General features: G+C 36.6%; 1 protein-coding gene across 1 annotated transcript in view; it reads left to right on the top strand.

The window, feature by feature from the left end:
• The first annotated feature begins 9,058 nt into the window (after positions 1–9,058).
• GLRA3 (glycine receptor alpha 3) overlaps positions 9,059–22,443 on the top strand; it is a 136,986-nt gene continuing 123,601 nt past the window's right edge. The window contains exon 1 of the mRNA XM_036424940.2: positions 9,059–9,144. Within this exon, the coding sequence (XP_036280833.1) occupies positions 9,074–9,144 (71 nt within the window). The 5' untranslated portion in view covers positions 9,059–9,073. The remainder of the gene's footprint in view (positions 9,145–22,443) is intronic.

Genomic DNA, 22,443 nt, shown 5'->3' with positions numbered 1-22,443 from the left:
GTGAACAAAATAAAAATTCTCAGGCAATGCATGATTTTGTTTATTCTTCAGGAAATCCAGCCTCTCTGAATTTCTTCTTAGGTAATTTTGTGAGGTTCCTGGAAGTGTCATACCCAATGCTCCAAGAAACTAGTTGTCACCATGACTACCGCATGTATTTTAACACTTTCTCTTTTTTTTGCTCACTGAATATACAATTATTGCTGCCCCCCGAATATCAGCTGTGTTGCCAATACCAACTGGAAACACAGCTGCATCTCCTGCTGTCACAGATTGAAACATCTGACCCATGAGCTGAACTTGGTGCTAACATTTGCCCCAATTATTGCTGACTGGTAATGTTGAGGACCCCACCAACTATGCCAGAAATGCTGCCAAGTTTGCCATCTTTGCCTCAAAAAATTAGCACAAGTGTTGTTTCTGATCTGTGTTGTCAAATTTTCAATATCTACATTATAGCAAAACACCAATTTCTTCTCTCTCTCTCTCTCTCTCTCTCTCTCTCTCTCTCTCTCTCTCTTCCTCCCTCCCTTCCTCTCCCCTCCGTCCCTTCTTCCCTCCCTCCCTCTTCTCTTTCCCTTTCCCTTCTCTACTCCTTCCCTCTTCATTTCTGTATTTTTCACTCTATCTTTCTTGCATCTTAGGACACAGGGAAAGCCAAAAGCGGGTATTTATCTCTTGGACCTTAACTTAGGGGAGGAGAGACAGAAAATGAATTAATAAATAAATTATCATTATTCACGAAGGAAATAAAGTGGGTGATGTTATAGAAAGCAATTGACGTGGTGGCTGCTTTGCATAGGCTGTCAGGGAAGCCTTTTCTGGGGAGTTTTTAACCTGAGACATAAGAGACAAGAGGGGTTAATGCAGAGAAAAGGCTTTAAAATAAGGCTCTTTTTCTTAATACTTGCTTACATATATATGTACATAGACCCTGCTCTCTTCTTGAAATGCTTTAACTATCTTAAATATTTCTGTAGCTTAAAAAAGTATGATTTAGGTCAAGCAACATCCTCTTTACAGACCAAATTTTGCAGTAATTATAAAGGCCAAGAATTTTTCAAAGCTATGAAAATCCCCCAAATCTAAGATCAGATTAGGCTTTTAAAATCTTTAAAAATAGAACTATAAGAAACTTTAGGGTTTTGCCCCAGCAGGTAAGAAGCTTAGAAGTTGCCACTCCATCCTAATGACAAATAAAAGCTGAGAAACAGAAAAATCAACTCTTCCTAGATTCTTTAAGAAAGAAGTGAGGTTGAAGGGCAAATTGATGCCCCCAAATTTAAGAGAACAACAGGCAAATATAGATATAGAGAATCACAACCTACAGGAGCAGAAACCCACCAGTCAAAATATCATGGGAACCAGTGTCAAGGAAGGGGACCCTGAGGTGTAAATGATGAGTGTGGGAGGCTCTGAGTGGATAAGTCTGAGAGATAAAAACTCCAGGGGACCCAGAGTCATAGGAGGGGCACACTCTTCTGTGAGTTGCCTCCTGGAGCTCTACCAGGTTCTTATGGTGAATGTTAGAGAAAATCCCCTGGTGCTTCGAGCAGGGGGAGGAGAAAAAAAAAGAGACATTCTGAAATACATCAGAACATTCTATTCTTAACAAGGTCTCCCTCGAGAAACCATTCAACTAGAGCCTAAGCTTCTGGGTCTTAGCAACATTTAACTGACCTGAAGAAAGAAAAATACCCAACTCCAGCCCATTCTGGCCCTTCACTACCACCTAGGGGGTAAATAATAATAATAATAATAATAATAATAATAATAATCCCAATAAATTGACTTGGGAAAATGAGTTAGGAAAAATGCATACTAAATATTCCGTATAATTAGAATTTCAAAAACATCTAGAAAATTACTAATAAAAATGCTTTGCAAACAAAGAGAATACTAACCATCATAACCACAGATTTCAAAACTGCTACTGTGAAACACTTGTTTGCATTTTTCATTTGTTTTGGACATCTAATTCAGGAACATCTGTTGCAATAGTATCTATTTACTATGAAAAATAATCTTTGGTTTGAAAACAGGCTGAATTGGTATGTAGACCATCCATCAGTTCTATCACTATTGAGTGAAGGCAAATTTATCACCGTGGGTAAAAATTAACCACAAAAATATTATCACTCAAATCCCACTTTTCTGTTTCTATGTGTTTCAAGATATTTTACCCTCCTCCTTCTACAAAGTTATCTGCTATAATTTCCACACAGTCAAATTCTACAAATGAACTGTGAACTGATTTCAAAGCTTTGTTAAATACCCCCTAGTCTGTGAACATATTCAAATCTTCTCATACTTTCCATTTTGAGGTAATGCATTTGAATTCCCACTGCATTTCTTTTTATTTCCTTCAATATTTTTAGTCTATGTAATACTATGAATATTCATATATATTTTACATAGTATATAGATTGTAGTTCCTCTAGGACAAGATTTGTTTCTTATTCACAAGTGTATTCCAAGAAGTGCATAAGGTAGTGCATAATTATAAATTATATTTGTTGATGAATAAACTGTTTGGAAAAATAATTTGGAGGAACTTTTATAATTTGTGACAAGTTGATATACCATATTTTCTGGCGTATAAGACGACACACTAATTTTACAGTTAAAACATAGGTTTAGGCCTATATTCGCTGTATAAGACTACCCCCCAATTCAAAGAAAAGACTTACTTTGCCGTCAAGATCTGCAGGTAATTTTTGTGCAATTTTGGTCTTTTGCCCCCGATTTTCGGTTGACTTCTTTTCGTTTCAAAAGAAAGAATGAAATAGTCAATTAAGTGCTTCAAATAATTTCATTATTGGGAAAATTATCAGCATAATTTGGAGAAAAAATGAGAGTCCAAGAGTTAGAATAGTAAAAATCATAATGTATGTGGATAATATTAATCTTATTTATAAATAAGTCATTCTCTGGGGCACACATATAAACTCAAAGGTTACTTTTAACTGGGGAAAGATTATGTTTGACCAGAAAAGAACATTATAATATAGAAATCTTAAGTAATTTTACAAAGAAAGAATGGGTTAAAAGATTTGTAAGGATGGAATCTAAGAAAGGGAGAACTAAAGAATAGAGAATATTTATGCATTCATTCATCCATTCATCCATTCAACAAATATTTCCTTATTATTATGTTTTAAGCACCGTGGTAGAAATATAGATGCACATTGCCATTGCCTAATCATTAGGACCTAATGTGAGTATTCAAACAAAGGCAAACACCAAATTATAACTTAATCCACAAAAGGAATAAATACTGATTTAAAGGTAAATGGGAAAATTTTGTTAGAGAGGGAGAAGAAAAATAAATAAAGGAAGGAAGGAAAAGAGATATTGTAATGCAGGAAGGAATTTAGACATAGGAAGCCCAAGAGGAAGATCAGAGAAATAATGAGACAAGAAACAGCTCATGTGACTGGAACAGAGTGGGAAAAGAGGGACCGATCAACAATGAAGCTGAGGAGATTGTCGATGGAAAATAGGAGCCTTATCCACTCTGAAGAGGAATGTGAATTTTAATCTGTTGCATTGAAGTGTTTCTGGAATAGAAGTGGCACCATCTATTTTACATAGTGGCTGTAGCCAGTTTACATTTCCACCAGCAGTGAATGAGGGCTCCTTTCCCCCCACAACCTCTCCAACAAATATTATTACTTTTCAAGTTCTAATAGCCATTCTAGCAGGTGTGAGGTGGTATATATCATTGTAGTTTTGATTTGTATTTCCTTAATATCTAGTGAAGTTGAGCATATTTTCTTTCAATAGATGATTGGATAAAGAAGATGTACATATACACAGTGGAATACTACTCCACTTCAGTTACCAGAAAAGATCAAATACTGCCATTTGTGACATCATGAATGCTAAAGGAAATAAGTTAGACAGAAAAAGTTAAATACCATATGAGCCGTGACCCGTTTGGCTCAATGGAGAGCATCGGCTTGGGGACTGAAGGGTCAAGGGTATGTACCTTGGTTGTGGGCATATCCCCAATAGGGGGTGTGCAAGAGGCAGCTGATCGATGACTCTCTCTCATCGATGTTTCTAACTCTCTATCTCTCTCCTTTCCTCTCTGTACAAAATAAATTAAAAAAAAAAAGACCATATGATTTCACTCATTGCTTTTAGATATAAAAATAAATGCAATAAATTAATAAATAAGGTAAACAACCAAACAAAAACTGACAGACACAGACAACAGTATGGTGGTTACCAGAGGGAAGGTGATGGAGGGTAGTAAAGGGTAAGGGGGTCAAATGCATGGTGACAGAAGATGATTTGACTTTGGGTGGTTGGAGCACAATGCAATGTACAGGTGATGTATCATAAAAATTTACACTTGAAACCTATCTTGTTAACCAATGTCATAACAAATTTAATAAAAAAGTGGCATCATCTGATTTATTAAAATAAACAAAAAAACCTTGATATTTACAATGGAGGATTAATCAAAAGGAATAAGAAAGCAAGCAGGAGAAACAATAGGAGGATGCTTCTGAGATCCATGTGAGAAATTTTGTATCCTGATCAAGGAAATGGGGATAAACTATTGGATATTTCTACCTCTATTCCTAAAAAACAGGGTCAGCTGATCAGCTTAATGTCATGATTATTATAATCTGCTCATTAAGTAAAGCCCTATCCTATCTAATAAAAGAGTAGTATGCAAGTTTTCTGTCACATCAAGACACAAAATGGTGGCCCCATGTAGCCCAAAATGGCTGCTCCCAGGTGGACACAAAATGGCCACCACAAGATGGCTGGCAGGGGAGGGCAGTTGAGGGTGACCAGGTCGGCAGAGGAGGGCAGGGAGATCAGGCCAGCAGGGAGGGCAGTTGTGGGTGATCAGACCAGCAAGGAGGGCAGTTAGGAGTGACCAGGTCAGCAGGGGAGAGTAGTTGGGGCAGACCAGACCAGCAAAGGAGGGCAGTTTTGGGGGGACCAGGCCTGCAGAGGAGGGAGTTGGGGGCAACCAGGACTGCAGGGAGGACAAATAGGGGTGACCAGATTGGCAGGGGAGGGCAGTTAGGGGTGACCAGGCTGGCAGGGGAGGGCAGTCAGAGGCAATGAGGCCAACTGGGGAGCAGTTAGGAGTCAATCAGGCTGGCAGTGGAGTGGTTAGGGGGTGATTAGGCTGGCAGGCAGAAGCAGTTAGGGCCAATCAGGCAGAGGCAGGCAAGTGGTTGGGAGCCAGCAGTCATGGATTGTGAGAGCGATGTCTGACTACCCACTGAGATCGGGCCTAAATGGGCAGTTGGACATCCCTCAAGGGGTCCCATATTGGAGAGGGTGTAGGCTGGGCTGAGGGACACCCTTCCTCCATGCATGAATTTCGTGCACCAGGCCTCTAGTACAAAATATAAATTCACTAGGCTCATATACCTAATGATAATATCTCTCATTGACATAAGATTAATTCTTCTCGACCTGATTTATGTCGAACAAGTGAGTTTCTGATTAATTCCTACATTAAATCTTTTACTCTTCCAGAATGTTAATTTAAAGATATTAATATTCTTAATTATTGCAAAGTTGCATTACTGTCTGTAAGTTTTCAAACTGGAATTTTGATTTTTATATAAGCTTTTGATGAGATGGCTAGAATGATCTAATCTTACTGAATCTAATCAACTCTCAGTAAACTATTACTAACCCCACATTGCACTGACCTCAAACAAGTAAATAAGTCCTCTATAAATAGCAAGTAATTTGAGCAATATTTACAAAATATTGTTTGTTTAAGATCATTGGTAGTAACAATTGAGCATATGAAAATAACTTTATCATTACATTGAAATTGATTTACTTCTCTGTAATTTAGGTAATATGCATATTTTTAAAATTGATTTGAGAAAGAGAGAAAGAGAGAGAGAGAGAGAGAGAGAGAGAGAGAGAGAGAGAGAGAAGAAGAAGAAGAAGAAGAAGAAGAAGAAGAAGAAGAAGAAGAAGAAGAAGAAGAAGGGAGGGAGAAGAGAGAGAGAGAGAGATTAGTTGTTTTACTTATTAATGCTGGTCATTGTGTATGCCCCAACTGGGGGTCAACTCACAACATATTGGCATATTGGGATAATACTTTAATTGAGTTACCCAGACAGGGAATAAGTCTATATTTTTTGAGACAATAGTGGAAATATACCATTAAAAATAGCTCCATGGTAGTGGACATAATACTACACAATAATCCAAAAGCACCAAAGTCAAATTTGATATCTTCAACTTGCTGAATACAAGGGGTTATAATTATCACTTAACTGCTTTGTGCTACAATTACTTCTTCTGCAAAAGGAGAACATTAAATATGATGAAAATTAATATCCAAGCCAGCCCTGAAGCCCCATATCTTGTAAAATGTGAAATATAACCCATTAGTGCAAGAAAAAAATGATAAAGGACACAAAGAAAAGAGCAGAGATTTGGCCATATCAGAATAAAGATTAATTTGTCATGAATGAACTAGTCAGTTAGTCATCACCCATAGAATAGTCTTTTCCCCCAAAACAAATTCATTCATCTACTGGTCCAATCAGGACTATTATTCTCAAAAGAGTAAAATTTACAAGGATACCACAAATATGCATATGCATGAAATTTCATTTCGAACTTACATGGTAGGTGCTATGCTAAATAATGAACATTATTCTCATTGTAATGAAGTTAAATAAACAAGGAGGATGATAGCTTGTCAGAAGTAATTTGAAGAAAATAATCATGGCGCTATGAAAAAATGAGTAACATGGGGATTCCAGTTACCTTGTATTTATATCTAAGAAACTGACTAGATATATCTTTATTTGATAAAGTATAATATTCGTATGCTTTCATTTTAATGAGAAGAAATAGCTAAAATCATCCTGCCTGTTAAGCTATCATATAACTTACTTGTAACTATCCAGATAAATGTAACATAGACTTTTAAATATCATATCATCCACACATTTGTTTGCTTAAACATTGATTGTCTTTTTTGGGGCAGAGGATGAATCTCAGAGGTCATTTAATTCAATTATCTCAATAAATAAATATTTTAAAGATATAAGTAGTAAAAATATTTTTAAAAGTAGACCAATTTTCCAAAAATGCTCAATTACTTAGTGATGAAACAAGGCAAAAAATCCAAGCCTTCTTGAAATAGAGTAAACTTCACTTTTTTTTTTTTAAATTTATTATCTGTGTTTTTTTTTAAACAATTAATGCTATTCAAAGAATGGCCAACTAAAAAGCATTTGTACTTCATTAGTTTTCAAAAGACTCACTGAAAAACTGAGTTAACTAAAATTGTATGAACTTTCTCAAGATGCAAATATTCATAGGCAGGATCTTATGGGCTCCTGGAAGTTTGTGATTTAAATAAGAAACAGATGTGAAAAGATGTCTGCTAAAGAGTAAAGAGATGAGGTGTTGTGTTTTTTTGTTTGTTTGTTTGTTTTGTTTTGTTTTTTTCATTATTCTCATTGGAGAGGGTTGGAAGGTAATGATTTCTACTTTTCCAGTTAAAAAGATTTACAGGGTAATTGATATGTTAATTGCTGTTGGAATCTAATTTAAAAGAAAATAGAGAAAGTAAGACGGCATCTAGTTTAGCTATTGAGAAAGTTATGAGATTAGAATAGGAATCTCGAAATAAATATTTGCTCGAGTTTTGGGGAAAAGTTAAGGTTGAAGAGGTGAGTGAATATTTTGCTCCTTGTTGATAATAATAAACACCACTGTAAAGATCTAACAATAGGTTTTAATTTTTTAAAATTCCATTATTTTAACACACACACACACACACACACACACACACACAATTTTCCTTTTCAGTTTTCCAATCCACATCCCCATGTAAATGGTCAAGATGGAGGGGGAGAGGGGAAGAAGAGAGAGCAGATAGAGAGATGGATGACAGAAGAGGTATAACAAATGAATTAGCTGTCCTTGCTTGAACTTACTGTTAAGTTATGGAAAATATGTAAGAAGAAATGGTGGGTAGCTTGTGCCTCTAAGTAGCCATCTCTTTAGATTTCCCGCTTTCATCTCTTTAGAACCTTTATTATGACTGAAGGGAACTCAACTCACTCTAGTCAATGATGCTTCCTGGCCAGAAGCTGGCCAGGGTTATGGGAGGATTCTAGAAGCAGCGTGTTCTCCTGCCCGCTGCTGCCCACGCACCTCATTCTCTGCTCTTCCTTAGTCCTTTCCATAGGCTTAAAGCTTACTCTTACATTTCCATGTAAGGTCAATGACATGGAGTGACAGTTACTCAATTGTACCTTTCCTCATAAGTGAACAATGGATGGCCCCTCCAAAGCGATTCTGCTAACTAACCCACAAAAAGACCCTGATTCTCCCTGGCTTAGCCCTGAAGCTTCCTTCCCCCAACACACTCCAGTCGCCCTTTAGGCTCTGCATCAGTTTTACTCGCTTTTTTTTGTTTTGTTTTGTTTTGTTTTTAAGGATAAAGTGCTAAGCACCGCCTACCATCATGAGTGTCTTGTCACTCCGTCCCGCTGTGCGGTTGTGATTTGCGGGCAAGACAGTGTCGTCTGGCCCCGCCCCGCCCCGCTTCCCTTTGCCGCGCTAGCGGTTTTGGGTTTTACCCAAAGGTGGAGAGTGGGGTTTGGGCTGGCGGCGGCGGCGGCGCTTGGAGCAGGTGAAGAAGCTTTTTCATTCCGGCTGTTGCTGCTGTTCTCTCTTCAAACGTGGGTCTGGGTCAGGAAAGGACAAGATTCTTTCTCTGCCGCTAGAGCTCCAGTGAACTAATTGCCCAGAACCTGAGCACTTCATACATTTCATCTCACCCATTATTCCGCTTTCACTGTGTAAATCACCTGCACATTTGTAACCTTGTGCATGTCCCTCTGCTCAGCGCTCAGGGAAGGGTAGAAAGAGAATTGCAAAGGTTTGAAAGGCAGACGGCCTCCGCTGACCGCCGGGAGCTGTCTATGGTGCTGAAGCGTTTGTCTCCACCACTACACGGAGTTAGAGTGCTTATTTTCATTCCAGGCTTTCTCTCTTTCCCCCCATGCCTTGGATAAGACCAATTTCAGGATCGTGAATATCTCTCCGTATCATGGCCCACGTGAGACACTTTCGGACATTAGTTTCGGGATTTTATTTCTGGGAAGCAGCACTGTTACTCAGGTGAGTCTGTTTGTATTTAACAGTGGGAGAACTTATTTTAAAAAAGCCTGTGTACTAGAATGCAACCACCTGTTATTGATGAGACCAAGAATGCAATTAGAAATTGACTTGTTGAGAGCACTCCTTAAATCTTACTATTTTATGTCTAAAGTACCTAGCAGTCTATCTATTGAGACCTCTGAAAATATGTAACTTTGCTCTATTTTCTGAAAATAATGCATTTTTAGTAACTGTCGTCTTATATTAGCAGCAACTGAGATTACCCTGGAAAAATTATTTCCAAAGCCAAGTTATTCCTTCTCAAATTGCTGTTAGAGATTCATTTTTTCTAAGTAAATTATAAGTTGTGGGTTATTCTCTTTTGGGAAGTTAAAAACATTTACTAATTAGAAATGGAACATTACTAACTTTTAAAAGGAAAACAATTAGAACATAAACATTTACTAACTAGAAAAATTCTGAACATTGTTGATATATCTAGAGATTAAGGTAAGTGAATAAAAAATAAAGGAAGAAGTGCTATTCCTAATGAGCTTAGTTTAGGTAATAAATGGAGGCAAAAATATAAATAAATAATTAGATAAGTTATATGTCAAGAATAATCTCCTTGGATAAAGTAATATAATAAAAAATCCATAGAACAATAATATTGCTCTATTACATCACACTTTCTTATCATGTCCAATCATATTTGGTAGGCCTCATTTTTTCTTTTTAATTATTTTAAAGAGGAAATGAGACTAGGCAAAAGATGAGATAATTTAACCATTATTCTTAACTGAACAATGTATAAGCAATATATTGCTCATATAGATTTTTTTAAACCATCAATATACATTTCATTTTGTTATAATTTCCATCTTATAGCTTACAAGCTTTACAAGAGGATTGAAATAAAAGTAATTAGAATAAGTTTTGTGTATACTGATTTCTATTGAAGTAGTAACTATTCTTTTCTGAGTTTCCAGGTCAAAATTTCATCTTTGGACAACTTAGAAAAACATAATGTATTTAATAAAAGCTAACTTACAGAAAGCTATATTATTTTGATAAGCCTATAATAATAAGGGCCAGTTGTGAAGGTTATTATATTATGAAATTATTGACTTTTTCTTAAAGTGTTGAACCACTGAAAACCAGAATATTTTCAGTGAGAATATTTTAATAAGACTCAGTAAATTTTTAAACTTTCCAATTGTCACAGATTTTATATATGGTGATCAAAACAAAGGGTATAGAGCTTTTTTTACATTTATGGAATTTTCATGGAAAGGAATTAATATTATAAGAGAAACCATAATAGCTTAATTAATAGATATTCAGGTTTAGGAAGCTTAACATCAATAATTAAAATATTTTGGTCAATGTGGTCAGATTTGTATAATGGCAATTCACCATATTTATTATAATACATTCTTTTCTGTTTTGTTATAATATATTCTTAGTTATTTATTATTCTTCATCACAAACTCATAATCATGGTTATAAGAACTTATTTTCATTAATATTAAATACTTTAAGTTAAAAATGTTTTTATGAATACTCTAAAAATGTAATTCCTTGAAAAAGACATACCCAATACAGAAGTTTAATCAACATTTGTATTCTTCCTCAAGTTTATTTTTCTCCTTTCATAAATTGAATAAGTTTTCTATATATCTTAGACTAGTCTTGAATGAGAGTAGCACTTTTTTTTTATTGATTTACCTTCATCATTCTATGAAGAACTTTAATAATATAGAGAAAAATGAAATATTTTTATTTTCATTGATAGCCCTTGAAAGAAAATTTTCTAAAATAAAGTGAAGCTCCCTCTACTGAAATTATTTTATAAAATAAGTATTTTTATGGAAGCTGTTCTTTGTTCACTAAGTCTACTTATGATATGCTGAGCAAAAAAAGAAACATGTAAACTTAAAAAAGTAACAAAAGTATTTAGTATTAAGAGACCATGATCAAGATGTGGCATTGCCAATGTAACAAAAGCCCTCACTCTGCTCTCTGTCACCACAGTATTCTTTCCCAGGAACTACTTTTGCCAAAGATAATTGCTACCTTGACTTTTTCAACAATGAATATGTTTTCCCTGCTTTTGAACATTATATAAATACTCATGTGTGTCCATTTTATTTTATGAACATTATGTTTATGTGATTTTCCATTTAGTTGCATATAGCAATAACTTATTTATTTTCATTTCTATATGGTATTTCATTATATGAAGACATCACTATTTGTTGTTTTATTATGGAATATTTAAGTATTTTTTAGGTTTTGGTTAGTGCTGTGATGAACAACTTTGAGCATATCTTTTTGTGAATACATTCATTTTGGGGGCCATATGGGTTGGGTCCAAGTCTTTATCTAGAGCAAAAATTGTTGGATCAAGGGGTAGTTTAGTATATATACTGCCTGGTTTTAGCTTGAGTAGATACTGCAAGCTTTCCAAAGTAGTTGCACCTATTTATACTCCTGCCAGCAATGTTTGAGAGTTTTTGTTGCCCTTACTACTACAAAATATGATCAGTGAAATATTATTTTAAAATTTTTAGCATTTTCTTAGGTTATTATTATGAGCCCATAGATGATATTTTAGTTATTTTTATCTTGAAATAATTTCTACTTTTTAGTAAATAAGTTTTATTAAGTTGAAGACATCAAAACAAAAATATTTTCTACTATAATGCAACTAGAAGTATTTATTACCAGAGTAAGTCTGGTATAAGAAATATAATTTTAAAGGGAATTATTAAAAAACATAGTTCTTGTAATAAAAATAAATGAGAAGCCTGGTTGGTGTGGCTCATTGGTTGAGTGTTGACCCATGGATGTTCAATTCCCAGTCAGGGCACATGCCCAAGTTTTGGACTCGATCCCCAATAGGGGTGTGCAGGAGACAGCCAATTGATGATTCGCTCTCATCATTGATGTTTCTATCTTTCTCTTCCTCACCTTCCCTCTCTAAAATGAATTGAAACATATTTTAAAAAATAAGTGAGAAAATTATGTAAACAGGCATAAGAAATTTGAATGCCTTATTAGTGAAGTTTTTAAAAGTTACACACTTTTCTCAGATATTGCTTAATTTTGGCACAATTCTTCTATGGGTTTTGGATTCTAGTTTTCATATTAATAAAATAAAGAACAAGACACCAGTGTCCAGCTTTCTTTGAAATGTAGATGAGGGAGATTATGAAAAGCTTGAAGAACAAATTTCAAAAATAGGGGAAATGCCAAAAAGTTTTATTTAAATTAACTATTTTCACCACATACAATTTTGTTTTTTATCTTTATTGTTTGATACCAACACAGACCTGCCAGACAAATAAATTATGGTACAGCTATCAAAAGCTGAATGTGTGGATGTCAGACTTCATGATAATCACAAATACTATGTTTTCTTAGTTTACCTCAAAATTTAAGAAAAAAATTTTTGGCACAAAATTTTTTGTTTTTGCTTTTGGTATGTTTTAGAGTATGGAAAAACTCTTTTTAGTGCTGGCTTTATTTTCTTAGTAAGATATTAAGTAAAAATATACTTGAAGGAATAAACATTACAGTATTAGGATTCTATATAGATTTTTAATATTATGCTACACATAGCATGTACTTTTTCCCTCTATGTCTCTGGTGATACATTTCCTCAAATATAGAAGGATCATGGCCTAGTTTTCTAGTCAATGCCTCAAGCAGTTTGCCTGCAGATTCATAAAATAGCTTATACAATATTCCCTCTTAAATATATTTTTTCTTTCCCTTGACCACACAAGTAGGTACCGAGGCAACTCAATCAACAAATATGTATTTCATAGGTATTATTAAGCAATGGGTACAGTTTGCCTAGGAATGATTGAGAAATTACCATATTTCCTGACATGAAACTTAGAGTCCAGTAGGGAAGAAAATACAAAGGGCCAACTGACAAAAGAAAAACACAGCAATGTTTAGGGAATGTAAATTGGGAAGCTACCCAGAAAGCTTAGTACTTGTGCTGGATCTTCTAAGGTGCTTGCTCCACCTGCAGAAAATAAGATCTATGTAATAAAGTTAAAGAAAAATAAAAAATATTAAATACAAAGGAATGATATAGGCTTATAGTATGCTTAGGGAGTGGTGATGGTCAAATTCAGTTGAGGGAATTCCAATTTATGGTTTAAAATCATATTCTAATGGCAACAATTGTTGAACTGGTTACAATAATAAACCTATAGAATATGGAGGAGTTACTACTTGCTTTCACAATGGAATATGTGTAAAATTTAGAAGCATATAATTTTAACTAGAGGCCTGGTGCACAAAATTCGTGCATGGGGTGTGTCCTTCAGCCCAGCCTGCACCCTCTCCAATCTGGAACCCCTTGAAGGCAGTCAGAAATACCTCTCACAACCCAAGATTGTTGGCTCCCAACCACTTACCTGCCTACCTGCTTGATTGTCCCTAACTGCTCTGCCTGCCAGCCTGATCATCCCCTAACCACTCCCCTGCCAGCCTGATTGATGGCTAACTGCTCCTCTGCCAGCCAGATTGCCCCTAACTGCCCTCTCCTGCTGGCCATCTTGTGGTGGCCATCTTGTGTCCATATGGGGCAGCCATCTTTAACCATTTGGGGGCGTCCATCTTGTGTGTTGGAATGATGGTCATTTTGCATATTACTCTTTTATTAGCTTGGATTACAACAGGATATTTATAATTATTGGGAAGGTTTTGCATATTGGCTCAAAATATTTCTGTAAACTCTTCTCTTTCAGAGGTGCAATTTACCTCAAAATTGCAATTAACCATAAGCTAGCTAATAATAATTAGTAATAGTAAGAGCTATGTAAAAAAATAAAAATAAAACTATATGAAGAAAGAATAATCTTTTTATTTTATAATTTGGAGACCATGTTTGAATCTTTCATCAAAATAAGATCTTTTATCATATTTATTCCCCCACCTTTTCTTTAAGTCTATTACATAGATCTTATTTTTCTAACAATTTTGAAAAAACAATTAAAATTACCCAAAGATGGCCTTTATGACCTTTCAGAAGAATTATTGGATCAACTAATTTTTATGTTTTTTTCTTAATTTTTCCATCGCAGTTTATAGTCAATATTATTTTTGTATTAGTTTCAGGTGTACAGCACAGTGGTCAGGAAATCATGTACTTCACAAAGTGCTCTTTACCATATTTCCAGTGCCCATCTGGCATCATATATCCTATATAATAAGAGAGGAATATGCTAATTATCCATTATGCCAAGACCATGTAATGACCAGATTAAGGATCTGCAGGAAGGTGGGTCAGCAAACTGCAAGCAGCCTGTGGAGAGCAACAGGAGGGGGCAGGGAAACAAGCTATGAGGGGGAGATGGACTAGGGGAGCTACAGCAGTGTGGGGCAGTGGGTGGAGAGCTACAGGGGCAGCAGAGAGCTACTGGCGCATGGATTCATGTGCAGGGCTACTATTAGTATTATAATATTTTTGACTATATTCCCTATGCTATAATCTATACCTCAGTGACAATTCTGGAACTACCAATTTGTACTTCTTAATCCTTTCACCTTTTTTCGCCCAGCCTCCCAATAACCTCCCCCTGGCAACTGTTAGCTTGTTCTCTGTATCTATGAGTCTGTTTTATTTTGTTCATTTGTTTTGGTCTTTAGATTCCACATATAAGTGAAAAAACACAGTATTTGTGTTTCTGTGTTTGACTTATTTCACTTAGCATAAAGCTTCTAGGTCTTTTATGGCCAAGTAGTATTCCATTATGTACCATCCATATGTTTATCTACTCATCTATTGATAATCACTCGAGTTGATTCCATCAACTTAAGTTGATTATATGCATCTATCTATCTATCTATCTATCTATCATCTATCTATCTATCTATCTATCTATCTATCTATCTATCTATCTAAAGCCAGTGACCAGAATGCCAGAATGACTGGAATAGCCAGTGCCTATGATGCTCACTTCGGCCAACCAGCCCAATCGGGGGTGGAACTGGCCGGCCAACTGCCCACGGCTCTTCTCCCCTTGGGCCCACCCCAATCACTACCCCCCCCCCCCACCTTCCTGACCCTCTGATTGAGGGCATGGCCTGCCAGCCAACCTCCCAGCACAGGGCTGGCCTGCCAGACCCCACCCATGCACAAATTCGTGCACTGAGCCTCTAGTTGTATATAATGCTGCAATGAACATGGAGGTGTGATTATTCTTTCAAATTAGTGTTTTAGGTTTCTTCAGATATATATCCAAAAGTGGAATCACTAGGTCATAAGGCAGTTTCATTTTTAATTTTTTAGGAAACTCCATACTCTTTTCCATAGTCGCTGCACCAATCTTCTTTCTCACCACATCCTTGATGACACTTGTAGTTTGTTGATTTATTGATGATAGTCATTCTGACAGTTTGAGGTGATATCTCATTGTGATTTTAATTTGTTTTTCTCTGCTTATTAGTAGCATTGAGCATCTTTTCATATGTCTATTGGCCATCTGTATGTCCTATTTGGAGAAATGTTTATTCAGGTTCATTGTCCAATTTTTAATTGGATTATTTAATTTTTTGATGTTGAGTTGTATGAATTTATATATTTTGGAGATCAACCTCTGATCAGATATGTCATTGGTGAATGTCTTCTTCTATTCAGTGGATTGTGTTATTGTTTTGTTGATGTATTTTTGCTTTATAAAAGTGTTTTAGCTTCATGTATAAAATATGGTCTTTTTCAACACCATCAGGGAATTTGGGTTGTTTTGTAGAAAAAGAGGATACTGAACTTAGTTTGGAGTGATTTGGTTTTGAGATGCTAGCAGCAGATATTGACATCTTGCTATCAACTAGGAATGCAGAAACAATGTTTAACCTGTAGATTTAACAATCACAATGTTATGAAGCTGATCATATTTTTGCAAAGAAAAAAGAACAGAGGACATATTTATATGTAATGGAAGTAGGACATTTAGAGCAGGATACAGAGAAGAAGTACTGAGAGCCCTGAGCTGAACTGTGGAGTTGAGATTGATTAAAAAAAAATGACAAAGGCACAGATTTATCAGTTTATCCTTTCAATCTTAAGGACATACTCTTATTCAATAGCATATATCTTTCTATCACTTTTCTATAAACACCCCCAAAGCTCTGATTTCAGATAATCTCATAAATTAGTCCATAATCACAAATAATACATTTTATTTACTTATAAGCTCCTAGGAGATTTCTGGAAAATTATTTTGGAGGACATGCATCTTTTCCTTTTCCTTATTTCATGAAACATATGTATTCCCCCTTGATTTTCCCACCAAAACTGTCTCTTATTTTTGTCCATGTGATTGATTATCTTTTACTTGAATTAACCATAATTATTAAAGATAAATTCATATGTAGGGAAATGTCTATATGGAAATATGGGTTGGTAGTCTTTCCCTACTAAAAAAAAATCAAGAGGAGAGACAAGTGACTAATCAGAGAACTGGTTCTAGAGTTAAGGCAGTATTTAACCACAAACAGATAGTGTGTAAATAGTTATTCAGCTACACAAAATGAAGCTAACAATTTCATGGCAACCACACATATCACACATATTTTAAGAAAGCAGAGTTTGAAATCCTTCGATGATAGAAAACAGTGGTGAAGAAGAAGAAGAAGAAGAAGAAGAAGAAGAAGAAGAAGAAGAAGAAGAAGGAGAAGAAGAAGGTGGAGGAGGAGGAGGAGGAGGAGGAGGAGGAGGAGGAGGAGGAGGAGGAGAGAGAGTAGGAAGAGGAGGAGAGGAGGAGGAGGAAGGAGGAGGAAGGGCGGAGGGAGGAGGAGGGAAGAGAGAGAGGAGGAGGAGGGGAAGAGGAAAGAGGAGAAGAGGAGGAGGGGGGAGGGGGGGAGGAGGGGAGACAGAGGGAGAGGGGGAGGGGAGGAGGGGGGGAAGGAGGGGAGAGGAGGAGGAGGAGGAGGAGGAGGAGGAGGGGAGGAGGAGGAGGAGGGGGGGAGGGGAGGGGAAGAAGAGGAGAGGAGGAGAGAGGAGGAGGGGAGGAGGGAAGGAGGAGGGAGGAGGAGGCGGAGCGAGGGGAGGGGAGGGCGGCGAGGAGGATGAGGGGAGGAGGAGGAGGAGGAGGAGGAGGAGGAGGAGGAGGAGGAGGAGGAGGGGGAGGAGGAGGGAAGGAGAGGGAGAGGAGGAGAGGAGGAGGAGGGGAAGGAGAGGGAGAGGAGGAGGAGGAGGGGGAGGAGGGGGAAGGAGAGGGAAAGGAGGAGGAGGAGGAGGGGGAGGAGGGGGAAGAAGAGGGAGAGGAGGAGGAAGGACTCAATCATGGTGAATTCCTGAATTACTGTTAGAAATTTTTATACTTGAAATACTTTTAGAAGGAAGTATTAGTAACACCTCTTAGACTATTTAATGCACAGTAGTAACATCATTGGTACAAATAGAAATAGCATAAAATCTAAACATTATTAACACTCTCTGGAAATTATTGGATGAAATAACTTCCAATTCAAATGATGAAGTATTTTCTATGAGTGCATACAAACATTTGCCATAACCAGTTGGGAATTTTAACTAGCCCTGGGATATTTCTGATACCATTATACAACCTTTACTGACATAGGGTGGTTGGGATCACATTAGAAGTAACTGGTCCATCCAAAATCCTACCTACTGGTGTTTCCCCGAAAATAAGACATCCCCCGAAAATAAGCCCCCCCCCCCCCCAGGCTAAACATGAGAGATTTGGTCCACTGATTCTGAAAGAAATAGAGTCACAAGGAATTCACCAGGAAATTCAGAAATTGGATTGTTATGATGATGTTCCAGAATTTGATGACATGATTGTCATTGCATAAATGAGTAAATTCTTGATACTGTAGGATTCACAGTTTGTCTGGTTTGTGTTGACAACTACCGTACTACCGTACCGTATACAGGTAATAAATTTCCTTTATTTTCATTTAACAATAAATGTGTAGCGTGTTCTTTTTCATGGAAAAATAAGACATCCCCTGAAAATAAGACCTAGCACATCTTTGGGAGCAAAAATTAATATAAGATACTGTCTTATTTTTTGGGAAACAGGGTATATATGAAAATATCTCAAAAATATCTCTAACATGTGGTCATTCCATGAACTTTAAAAATATTCCAACAACACTAACCTGTTTGGCTCAGAGGATAGAGTGTCAGCCTATAGAATGAAGGGCTCAGGGTTCAACTTCGGTCAAAAGCATGCACCTAGGTTGTAGGCTCCATCCCTGACCCTGATCAGGCATGTGCAGGAGGCAACCAATAGATGTGACATTAGTGCTTCTCTCTCTATCTCTCCTCTCTTCCACTCTTTCTAAGAAAAAACAAAAATGTTTCAACAATAAGGACCTCTTTACCTCAAGTGGAAAATATTTAACAAAATAAAACATCATTCTATTTTCTCCTGTCCAAAGTGAAATTCATATATTTGTCTTTGTATATTTTATCATTATTATTTATTAATGTTTTAATCTCCACTTAAAATGACCATACTGCTTGTGGAAAGTATGTTTATTTGAGTATGATTTGAGCTGATAACCTTTTTTATGTAGTTGCTCCATGCATGAATCTGTTACCATGTGAAACTGGGGCTACAGAAGATTTCACAGTGACATTTCTACCATGGGACCCCACATTTTTTGTTTTTTTTCTAATAAATCATGATTTATGTTGTTTTAGGACTAACTTCCTAGGAAAAATGTATATGACTATTATAGGGTGTTAGAAAAAATCAGGCTATGTTTATTAAAATAATAGGTTCCTCTGTTTAGAAACAAAATAATAGGTTCTTCTGTTTAGAAGAAAATATTCAAATGAGTTCCTTTATATTCACTTGTTCTGCTAATGTCAATATGTCCCGACCAGCGGGGCAACAACGGGGGTACGCAGGAACCACCTAAGAGAATGAAGCAAACAAGGAACGCGAAAGAATGGAGGCAAGACAAGGTTCTGATCAAGCCTCGACTTTATTCTTTGAAATGGCTGTATATATACAGTAGAAACAAAGAGGGGCAGGGTTGCCTATGCAGAGGGGTCTTTGGCAGTGTATGCCATATTTTTCGGACCATAAAACGCTCTGGACCATAAGACTTACCAGTTTTTAGAGAAGGGAAATGAAGAAAAAAAGATTCTGAAACAAATAGTGTCCTAAAATATTTTATGTGCATTAAAACCCAACACCACAGTCATAAACACATGTAATCAGCCCTGTAAAGTAAACAGCAGCATTTAGAACCATTTTAGAGCTGGGCAACCACACAGAGACCACACAGAGCCGGGCAAGTAAAAAAACTTTTTTTTTTTAAAGTATATGTGTAGGCTATATTTGGAACATAAGATGCAGGGACTTTCCCCCCCCCCACTTCTGGGGGAAAAAAAGTGCGTCTTATGGTCCGAAAAATACGGTAATTGGTTTAGGCACTGAGTGGCAAGGTGGTAAGGTATCTGGCAACACAGGATTGGCTAACTGCCAGGGCGGTGTAACATTCCAAGGTGTGACATTCCAAGGCTGGGCTATCTGGGGGGGGGGGGGGGGTGGGGGGGGGGGGGGGGGGGGGGGGGGATCAGGAAGGGGAAGTTGCAAAGATGCTAAGTGGCAGGTTAATCTTATCTTCTGGCCAAACCCTCAGGGCACCGCATAACTTCTTCTATTTTCTTAAGACTGAGTTGCTTGTCTCAACTCTGATGGCTCCCAACATCAATATACATATTTTTGTTCATTTGTATAATTTAAATGTGTTTTTTTCTGTGTATTAGAAATTTGAGGACTAAAACTTAAGTATTGCTATATTAAATAAAACAAAAACCCAAGAAAAGAAGACATGAATTTTTATAGTTTTATAGAGAAACTATTACATTTCTGATAAGGGAAAGAAGAATAGCATATGTAATCAAATGTTGACTTTCCCAAACTTATGAACAATATAGTTTTATAAATTACTTTTATTAAATAATAAAACACCCTAAACTGTATTGATGACATTTTCCACCAGTTCTTAAAACTTTCCTTTTTAAGAATAGACATCTCTAGTCTATTAAAACTTGAAGGAACCCAACTTTGTGCATCATATCACACTATCTATTAAGAATGAATGAACTGTCTGTATCCTTAACTTGCCTCTTATCTTACTTAATTGGAAAGAATAGAGTTAACAGAGGATTATATGGACAAAACTATTAGAAATCTTCTTTCTACTTTAGGTTGCTTCTTTGTAATGATATTAAAGAAGATTATGAAGTCCTCCTCCCCTCCCTTTAAATCCTTGAAATTTAGGGCATCTCTTTTCTTCCTACAAATCTTAAATAAAATAAGAACCACCCAAGACACTGACTCTGATGCAGACCTCAGCTCATGACTCCTGAGAGTATAGCAAAGAACTGGGTTTTCTGTGAGCCAAAATATTGTCACCTAAGTAATAGCATGTGAACTTAAATTTTGCTCTACTTTAAAAGGCCAAAGTGCATAGTATTCTCTGTGTGTATAGATCCAGTTATATATGTTAATGCACAGCAAAGATTACACTGGAAAGGTGTATTGATATGAAAAAAATTAAATTTCTAAAATAAATAAAAATCCAAGTTAAAAAATATAATGGTAAAAATAAGTTGAGAATTATACCTCTACGGGAAACAGCTAATGTGTTTCAAATGTTTTCTAAATTAGCTTTTCTTGCATTCTGTCTTCTCTGTGAGTGCATTTGTGTGCACATGAGGAAATAAGAAGGACTTGGAGAAAGGAGACTCAGAGGCACATCTAAGTTTTGCCTTTGAAGGGTTGAATGGCTTTTCTATAAACTAAGTGACTGCATTTAATATGCTACTTAAGAAATGTAATTTGTAGAGTACTATCCATCCATAGAGGATAATTTTTTATAACAGTCAAAAATGTGATCATTTCTGTTTAACAAAAAATATATACTTAGCATTATAGCTATAATTTTTCATTTCTTTTTATATTAGTAGTCCTTAGTCCAAAAATCTATTTTTCCCCTAAAAATTCATTATAGTGGTAGATGTGCAAGGTGTTGTGTGTCAGGGAAATAAAAAGGGATGAACAAACTAACCTTTTATTGCTATGTTAGTTCAGATTAGGTTTATTTATAAGTGACAGAAAGTAAATAATAATATTGGTTTAAGAAATATTTATTTTCCTTTACAAAGGAAGGAATGAGGGAAAGAAGGAAGGATGGAGGAAGGGAGGGAATTAGGGAGAAAAAATAGAGGAGAGAGAGAGAGAGAGAGAGAGAGAGGAGAGAGAGAGAGAGAGAGAGAGAGAGAAGGAAGGAAGGAAGGAAGGAAGGAAGGAAGGAAGGAAGGAAGGAAGGAAGGAAGGAAGGAAGGAAGGAAGACAGGCAATGAAAATAAATAGACCAAGAAGTCTGGAATGGGAGTTTACTAATCCATTTTTTTAAGAACCTGTTTTTTAAAATTAATTAAAGAGATAGAGGAGGGAGGAAGAGAGAGAGAAAAAGATTGATTTTTTTTGTTGTTGTTGTTCCACTTATTTATGCATTCATTGGTTGATTGGGTGGAGATCAAACCCACAGCCTTGTCATATGGGAATGACACTCTAACCAACTGAGCTACCTAGCCAGGGTGCCAATTCTTTCATCCTATTTTTTTCTGCCTTCAGTGTGGTATTTAAGATGGATGTTCAGATTCTAGACAGCACAGCTGCCTTCCAGCCACCAGAAAAGAGAAAAATGTTTCCCCTAAAGGTACTTCTGAGAGGTTAAGGATTTCCCAGTTTCCTGGCAGCACTGTGTGTCCACGTGGCCAAATTCTGGCCACGAAGCAGTAAACAGAAGTGGCAAGTACTTGGAAGTGCTTTCAGAGGGATGCCCAGTAGCTCTAGGTCATGTACTCCATCCCATGCTATGGAACTCAGTCTAACTGCAGCAAAAGGGAACTGTTCTCTTAGGAAAAGAACATGAGCAGATCAAGTTTCAGAAATATCACTGAAGTGCAGCTGGCATGGCTCAGTGGTTGAGCACTGACCTATGAACCAGGAGGTCATGGTTAGATTCCCTGTTAGGACAAATGCCCTGGTTGTGAGACCAATCTCCAGTAGGATGTGTGCAGGAGGCAGTTGATCGTTGATTCTCTCTCATCATTTATAGTTCTATCTCTGCCTCTCCATCTTCTCTGAAATCAATAAAAATATGTTTTTTTTAAAGAAATATCACTAAAGAAGTAATATGGGGATCTTAGAAGAAAGTATGTTGACAGTGGGGAGGGGCTAAATAGGCATCAGTGAAAGGAATGCATAGTCAACACAACAGGGCATCCAAAACTAGAGAGAA

The sequence above is a fragment of the Pipistrellus kuhlii genome, unplaced genomic scaffold, assembly GCF_014108245.1.
Source record: "Pipistrellus kuhlii isolate mPipKuh1 unplaced genomic scaffold, mPipKuh1.p scaffold_m20_p_8, whole genome shotgun sequence".
Classification (NCBI taxonomy): domain Eukaryota; kingdom Metazoa; phylum Chordata; class Mammalia; order Chiroptera; family Vespertilionidae; genus Pipistrellus; species Pipistrellus kuhlii.
The sequence above is the reverse complement of the archived record's forward strand: the minus strand, read 5'-3'. Positions and strand labels throughout refer to the sequence as shown.